At 47.1% G+C, this 8730-nt stretch overlaps 1 protein-coding gene across 1 annotated transcript; it reads right to left on the bottom strand.

Moving 5' to 3' along the window:
- Positions 1–270: 270 nt before the first annotated feature.
- On the bottom strand, positions 271–8448 carry LOC308149692 (uncharacterized protein). Its single transcript, XM_080522593.1, has 6 exons — positions 8344–8448; positions 4846–4947; positions 3919–4014; positions 3666–3776; positions 3422–3545; positions 271–3320 (listed from the first exon to the last, which is right to left on the bottom strand). Exons 1-6 carry the CDS (start codon positions 8437–8439, stop codon positions 310–312), a joined length of 3540 nt encoding a protein of 1179 aa, XP_080378719.1. The 5' UTR covers positions 8440–8448; the 3' UTR covers positions 271–309.
- Positions 8449–8730: the final 282 nt, after the last annotated feature.

The following is an 8730-nucleotide window of genomic DNA, read 5'->3' as shown; positions in this document are numbered from 1 at the left end:
ATATGTATCACTCCGCCACACAGATGTTCTACTAAATGACCGTTAATTAGACTACATGTTTGTGTTCAGGTTACTAGGCAACAGTCCATTTGAAGTTCAGTTGCGGAACTATTTTTTGTTTCTTTTTATGATTAAATAAACAAACAAATCATAATCTGTTGTCGCTTATTACCGTTAACTAATAAATCGCGCTGTAGAACTGTTGTATAAAAGCAATATCACACTCGAGGTCGTGCTGTTATACTGTATAACACACTCCCTCTCGTGTGATATTGCTTAATTATAATTGTACCAAGTCTAAAATAATGTTCAATTAGTATGTTGGTATTTTTCCAGATGATCCTGTAAACTGTGTCTACGGCTGAATGCTTTGTCACATTCCAGACATTTGTAGGGCTTCTCCCCTGTGTGCACCATGTGGTGTCTCTTCAACTGGTTACCTGTGGTAAACGCTTTATCACAGAGGGTACATGCGTAGGGCCTTTCCTTCGTATGACTTCGCTGGTGGGTTGTGAGATAGTGGGCTTGAACGAAGCCCTTTCCACAGACCTTGCACTTGTACGGCCGTTCACCAGTATGATATCTCGTGTGTACCTTCAGTTCGGAATTTGACTTGAAAGTCTTGCCACAATCCTTGTGAGTGCATGAAAAGGGTCTCTCCCCTGTGTGAATCAGATCATGCCTCACCAACGCAGATGGGCTCAAGAACAGCTTCCCACAGTAGGAGCACGGGTAGCGCACACCCTTGTGGTGCGTGTCTACGTGTTGTTTTAAGGCTGTTTTTATCCAGAAGGTTTTGTCGCACTGGGTGCAAGACAAAGGTTTCTCCTGAGAAACGTGACGATAAGCCGTGTGTTTTTCCAACACCCCCTTGGACCTGAAGGCCTTCCCGCACTCCCAACACAGGTACGGCTTCTCACCGGTGTGTTTCCTCTCGTGTATAACAAGTGTTTGATACCCGTTGAATCCCTTCGGACAATGGGAGCACTGGAACGGGAGATCGCCGGTGTGAGTCCTCTCGTGTCTGATGAAAGCTCCTAAGTCAGAGTAACTCTTGTGACAGTAGGTGCAGACAAACGGTCCGCTGAACTCATGGACGTCCTGATAGTGTTTGTTGAGGAATCTTGTCACTGTGAAGCTCTTCTCGCACATGGTGCATTGGACTGGTTTGTGCTTAAGGTTGTGTACTGCTAGCGTTTCTGAATCTGGGCAAACCTTCCTGCACTCGGCACAGTAGAGTGGGTTGTGGGTAAGTTTGTGTGCTTTCAGCGTTGATTTGAGCCCAAATTCCTTTCCGCATTCGTCACACTTTGAGGTTTTCCTTTCCTTCGTTGCATTCGACCGCTCGACGGGATCTTCTCGTCGCACCTTACAAAACTGTTTCATGTGCCTCCTCAATCCAAAGTGAAACTTAAACTTCAACCCACAGTGAGGACAACAGTGTGGGCGCTTCTCTGAGTGCGATCTCATGTGATATTTCATGTATCCCACTATATTTTTACCACAAACCCGACAGGACCTAACGTGTTTTGGTCTTTTGGTCACACTGAGGAATGACGGGCCCTGGGGTGCGCTGGTGGACACATCACTGTCCTTGTCTCCTGTCTGAAGAGGGACATCACTTGCTTCCTCAAGTGACTGTTTCCGGATTGTACTGCAAAATGGCCCTTGGTCAATCTCACCACTAGCTGGAGGCTCTCGTTGGCTCGAAGGGCTATCCTTCCTGCACGTCTCATTGTGTTTGTTTAAGTTTACGGCAGATTTGTAAGTCTTCTCACAGTACAGACATTGATAGGGACCCACACTGTCGGTGTGGCCCTCACTGTTTGTGTGGGTTCTCATGTGCTTTTCCATTAACGCAGGACGCTGCAAAACCTTACTGCATACCGGGCATGTTCGACGCGCCAGGGATTCCTCTGCTTTCTGCGACTGCCCCGCCTTGCCGATTGTGTTAGACGACAACCTCTGTGATTGCTCAGGTTCTGAGGCCTCACACATGATTTGCTGGTGTATCAACAGATAGTTGGGAGTCTGGAAGGACTTCTTACACCGAGGACATTGGTGTGATGGTCCTACTTCGGCGCCACTGTCCACAGGTGTTGAGTTGAGTTGTACTTTACCCGTCGACTCGTTTTCCTCAGGTGATGGTTTCTGGAGCGAGCTGCTGGACGGCTGTGGTTCGTTCTGCCCCGTAGCTGGAGGACTACCGCTCCCTCCAGAGGGAGCCTCGCCTCGCTGCCGACTCGCAAACAGACACGCCTCTTCGTGAGCCTTCACACTGCTCAGGTGCTTGAAAGTGCTCTCGCAATTGCTACACTGATACGGCCGCTCATTCGAATGGGATTTCATGTGCCTCTTCATTTGGGAAGAGCTAGCAAAGGTCCACTCACACAATGTGCACTTAAACTGTTTGGGTGCTTTTTCTTGTTGTCCCCCGACACACAAGGTTTGCTGATGTTCCCTCAAACCGGAACTGTCCGGGAAGCGTTTGTAACACTTGAAGCACTGGTACGGCACTGTGTGGGTCCTCTGATGGCGAATAACATCGGTGTAACGGGTGAACATCTTCCCACACAGACCACAGATGTTGTCTTGGTTAGAGCGCCTGTAGGCGAGTGAAGGACGTTTAGCCCCAGTATTAGAAAGCTTAGTTTCAGTTGCCAACAGGGCTCTCTTCATTTTCAGGCCTCTGTTTATTTTCACTGGTCCAGAGGCCAAAGGCAGTAGCGTGTTGGTGCCGCTTGTTCCTTGCAGCTGCGCTGAGTTTTTTTTCTTTTTCTTTTTCTTCTTCATTTTGTTATCCGCCATACCATCTTCTCCGATAACCATCTTTGCGCCGCCATCTTCGGGCTCGTCACCCTGCTTCGGCCTAATGCGTACACAAGCTGCTCCTTCATTTCCGGCCCGAACATCAAACCCACTCTGACCTAAAGCTACCGCCTGTCCGGCCACAGGCTCCATGTTCACCACGTGTTCTGATGTGTCACCAACTTTAGCACGATGTTTTGGCTCCTCACAGTTCTTCTCTAATGATCGATTGTTGTTGTCACATTCCTCCTCTTTCTCACATTCCTCCTCTACACTGCTCTCCTCTCCTTCTTCTTTTATATCCATACTTGACCCACTTTTCACCGCTTTGTGCTCCGTCACTGTCGCAACTTCCACAACTTCCACCTCCAATTCATTGCTGAATGAATCCATGTAGTCATTCATGGATAATATATTAGTTTCTGACTGTGTCTGTTGGTTGGTAATCAAGACCTGTTTGACAGGAGGAGGACAGAGGGCTGAGAAAATGCCACCGCCATCGCTGGGAGTGTCTGAAAGAGAGGAAAAAGGCAAGTTATCTCATGACATATATAAATAAATTGTATAAATCTGTGATTAAACATGAACCTGTATCTACTGAAAGGACACCTACCATCATGGTCAAGCTGGCCGAGGTCTCTGTGGTACTGAAGCAGGGTTTTCAGCTGCTGAGAGTGACACACAGGGTCCACACATTCCTCCAGAACAGAAGGCACATCGCTGAGCAGGGAGGCAACCTGAGATGGAACACATTGATTAGATTAGAAGCAAATCCTTCCCAAAGAAGCCAATGGTAAAAGCAATACATTCATCAATAAATAGTTCTGAACTTCGAAGTTGTATTGTAATTTCAGTACTTGTTGGAGGTTTTGTTGTGGAAGTAGCTTCTCAAGTCGTGAGAGGAACTTCCACATGAGGGTCTGTACTGCTGCGTCGTAGCCTGGGCCAAACTTTATAGGGAAAACATCCTGAAAGTGAGAGAGAGAAAAAAAGGGGGAAAAAAAGGCAATGAGGTTGTTTTCTAACAGTGTTCACCCAAAACAGAATAGGAACAGACCTCTGTCATGTCCCTGTCAGAGCTGTGCATCCTGGGTATTGTTGTCCACTCACCTGAAAGAAATGTTGCTTCTCTTCCGGGTCCTTCAGCAGGGTTTGAACCAGACCCAAGAACTTTGATTCAAATAACCCCACATCTGCATCACTACCCTGAAACACACACACACACACACACACACACACACACGTCAGTGAAGTGGGGGGCGCTTGGTGGCGTAGCACACTAAACCGTCTGGCATGTGAGAGAGAGACTTGTATTCAAACCAGCGTTTGGCCTGAGAAGACTTTGGCTATTTTTCACAAACATTTTGTTTCTTCCGAATAAAGTTTGTGTGTGATTGTTGTTAGGGGCGGCTGTGTCTCAGGAGGTAGAGCCGCCGTCTAATGATCGCAAGGTCGGCAGATCGGCGGTTCGAGCCCCGGCTATCCACATGTTGAAGTGTCCTTGGGCAAGACACTGAACCCCAAAATTGCTCCGGCGCCTTGCATGGCAGCTTGCCGCCATTGGTGTGTGAATGTGTGTGTGAATGGGTGAATGAGAGGCCGTTGTAAAGCGCTTTGGACAAAGGCGCTATATAAGTCAGTCCATTTACCATTTATTATTGTTTGTGTGTGTAGTTTGTGTGTGATTATTTGTGTGTGTTGTTTGTGTGTGATTGTTTATTAAGTTTGTGTGTGTAGTTTGTGTGTGTAGTTTGTGTGATTGTTTGTTTGAGTTACTGGACGGACTACATGGCAACGTCTTTGTGGGGAACATGGCGCGTTCTGGCCTGCAGGTGGCGCCATGTGGATGGAGGATCAGATCAGAGCTGGATTTTGATTTTTTCAGGTTTGATGTATGTGCTTTTTGTTCTGCAATTGTGTGATTTGTGGTAATTTAAGAGGAGTAAAGTATTGCGTTTTTGTTTTTTTGTTTATGATTTATATTAGGTGTCTATTTATTTATGGTCAGGAAAAACAAGTGTCAGTCAGTGAACTCACCTCTGCCCTACAGAGAGCTGCGAGGGTCTGCATCCTGTCCAGGTGTGACTGAATGTTCTGGAGGTCTGCAGGTGAACTGGAGCGACACAATTCCAGAATCAGCTGAAATCAGACAGATGTTGATGATGAGACAAGTGATAACACAGCCTTGTTCTCTGTCTATCTGTGTGACCATGTTACTAAACATGTGGGCTACTAGGTAAATACAGCATAAAGACATGTGGGCTACTAGGTAAATACAGCATAAAGACATGTGGGCTACTAGGTAAATGGGTCAATGACGGATAAGGTTTTCAGAAGTGCAAAAAGTTACAAAGTTAAATGATGTATAACACATTTTCCATTAATAATATATTTTATATTTTGCACCCAAAGATGCGCAAATAGGACTAACATAGATTGTCATTATTCGGTACAACCATTATATTTATATTTAACCAGATTTCTGGTTGTACCGAATGATTATTTTTTGGGTGGTACCGGATAATTTTTTGGGTTGTACCGAATGATTTTCTTCAAGTAAACAGTTAAAACAGGCACATGTTTAGCTACTTATGTGAGAATTTGACCTTGAGCTTGAACTTAGCAATATAAGACTTAATATTAAATATATCTTTCTAAAATATTTCAACATTTTCAGTGTGTTTTAGCGGTTGTACCGAATGATGTGATATTTGGGGACATTCATAACAGGGAGCGGAAAAGTGCATTTATCAAACATTTAAGAGAGAGCTGGCTACTTTTCTTCTCACTCACGCTGCGTGCACACAGGGCCATTGCGTTGCCGGAAGTCATACATTGACATGGCAGCTACATTGACAAGGCAGCTACATAGACAAGGCAGCTACATTGACAAGGCAGCTACATTGACAAGGCAGCTACATTGACAAGGCAGCAGACATTGACAAGGCAGCAGACATTGACAAGGCAGCAGACATTGACAAGGCAGCAGACATTGACAAGGCAGCAGACATTGACAAGGCAGCTACATTGACATGGCAGCTACATTGACAATGTAGCTGCCTTGTCAATGTCTGCTGCCTTGTCAATGTAGCTGCCTTGTCAATGTAGCTGCCTTGTCAATGTAGCTGCCTTGTCAATGTAGCTGCCATGTCAATGTAGCTGCCTTGTCAATGTAGCTGCCTTGTCAATGTAGCTGCCTTGTCAATGTAGCTGCCTTGTCAATGTAGCTGCCTTGTCAATGTAGCTGCCTTGTCAATGTAGCTGCCTTGTCAATGTATGCTGCCTTGTCAATGTAGCTGTCTTGTCTATGTAGCTGCCTTGTCAATGTCTGCTGCCTTGTCAATGTAGCTGCCTTGTCAATGTCTGCTGCCTTGTCAATGTCTGCTGCCTTGTCAATGTAGCTGCCTTGTCAATGTAGCTGCCTTGTCAATGTAGCTGCCTTGTCAATGTAGCTGCCATGTCAATGTAGCTGCCTTGTCAATGTAGCTGCCTTGTCAATGTAGCTGCCTTGTCAATGTAGCTGCCTTGTCAATGTAGCTGCCTTGTCAATGTAGCTGCCTTGTCAATGTAGCTGCCTTGTCAATGTAGCTGCCTTGTCAATGTATGCTGCCTTGTCAATGTAGCTGTCTTGTCTATGTAGCTGCCTTGTCAATGTCTGCTGCCTTGTCAATGTAGCTGCCTTGTCAATGTCTGCTGCCTTGTCAATGTCTGCTGCCTTGTCTATGTAGCTGCCTTGTCAATGTCTGCTGCCTTGTCAATGTCTGCTGCCTTGTCAATGTAGCTGTCTTGTCAATGTAGCTGCCTTGTCAATGTATGCTGCCTTGTCAATGTAGCTGCCTTGTCAATGTAGCTGCCTTGTCAATGTAGCTGCCTTGTCAATGTATGCTGCCATGTCAATGTATGCTGCCATGTCAATGTAGCTGCCTTGTCTATGTAGCTGCCTTGTCAATGTCTGCTGCCTTGTCAATGTAGCTGCCTTGTCAATGTCTGCAAATAGTGTTAGTTAACATCATGTATATGTTACGGTATATGTGGGAATACGGTACATGTGGGAAAACTAGGATTAGGGTTAGGTGCTACGTCCACTTGGTACATGCTGGCATGTCTATCCCTGCACCTAACCCTAACCGTAGCACCCTAGCACCTAACCCTAACCCTAGTTTTCCCACATGTACCGTTTTCCCACATGTACCCGTAACATATATATATTAATTGTTAATTTTAGAAAATATTACATTCGGACACAAAATGTACACGTCACGTCATTGACCCAAATACAGCAGAAAGACATGTGGGCTACTAGGTAAATACAGCAGAAAGAGTCAATAAGTCCAACCAAATATGTTGCTATTACAAATCACTGTTTCTCTCTTCTCTCCATCCCTCTCTCCTCTCCTCTCCATCCCTCTTTCTCTCTCCTCTCCTCCTCTCCATCCCTCTCCTCTCCTCTCCATCCCTCTTTCTCTCTCCTCTCCATCCCTCTTTCTCTCTCCTCTCCATCCCTCTTTCTTTCTCCTCCCCATCCCTCTTTCTCTCCTCTCCTCTCATCCCTCTTTCTCTCTCCTCTCCTCTCATCCCTCTTTCTCTCTCCTCTCCATCCCTCTTTCTCTCTTCTCTCCATCCCTCTTTCTATCTCCTCTCCTCCTCTCCATCCCTCTCTCCTCTCCATCCCTCTTTCTCTCTCCTCTCCATCCCTCTTTCTCTCTTCTCTCCATCCCTCTTTCTCTCTCCTCTCCATCCCTCTTTCTCTCTCCTCTCATCCCTCTTTCTCTCTCCTCTCCTCTCCATCCCTCTTTCTCTCTCCTCTCCTCTCCATCCCTCCTTCTCTCTCCTCTCCATCCCTTTCTCTCTCCTCTCCATCCCTCTTTCTCTCTCCATCCCTTTCTCTCTCCTCTCCATCCCTCTTTCTCTCTCCTCTCCTCTCCATCCCTCTCTCTCTCCTCTCCATCCCTCTTTCTCTCTCCTCTCCTCTCCATCCCTCTCTCTCTCCTCTCATCCCTCTTTCTCCTCCTCTCCATCCCTCTCTCTCCTCTCCATCCCTCTTTCTCTCTCCTCTCCATCCCTCTCTCTCTCCTCTCCATCCCTCTTTCTCTCTCCTCTCCTCTCATCCCTCTTTCTCTCTCCTCTCCTCCTCTCCATCCCTCTCTCTCTCCATCCCTCTCTCTCTCCTCTCCATCCCTCTTTCTCTCTCCTCTCCATCCCTCTCTCTCTCTCTCCTCTCCATCCCTCTTTCTCTCTCCTCTCCATCCCTCTTCTCTCCTCTCCTCCCATCCCTCTTTCTCTCTCCTCTCCTCTCATCCCTCTTTCTCTCTCCTCTCCTCTCCTCTCCATCCCTCTTTCTCTCTCCTCTCCTCTCCATCCCTCCTTCTCTCTCCTCTCCCCTCCATCCCTCTTTCTCTCTCCTCTCCATCCCTCTTTCTCTCTCCTCTCCATCCCTCTTTCTCTCTCCTCTCCTCTCCATCCCTCCCTCTCTCTCCTCTCCTCTCCATCCCTCTTTCTCTTTCTCTCTCCTCTCCATCCCTCTCTCTCTCTCACCTGTGATCGAAGGCCCAGACTGAGCTGGGCCCTCTGTCTGTGGCTCAGAAGCTCTGGGACAATCTCGGTGACCATGGTAACAAACTCCTCCAGCATCCCATAGTGCATCACTCCTCTCTTCTGGACCGTCTGCCAGACGGCTGCTGCTGCCAGCCGCAGAGGAGGGACCAGGAGGCGCAGGCAGGGGAGAGGAGGGACCAGGAGGCGCAGGCAGGGGAGAGGAGGAGGCGCACCTGAAACATACAATTTGAGCTCATGACAAAACGGTTTACACACTGATTAAATATGGCAATATGGTATATCATATGTACAACACACACAGACACGTAGGTGACATGTTTACACTCTGAAGCTGCTTTCCTAGAGCCCCCCCCCCTGCCTATTCCC

The sequence above is a fragment of the Nansenia antarctica genome (assembly GCF_963989245.1).
Source record: "Nansenia antarctica genome assembly, chromosome: 2".
Classification (NCBI taxonomy): domain Eukaryota; kingdom Metazoa; phylum Chordata; class Actinopteri; order Argentiniformes; family Microstomatidae; genus Nansenia; species Nansenia antarctica.
This window is presented reverse-complemented; position numbering and strand designations above follow the sequence as displayed.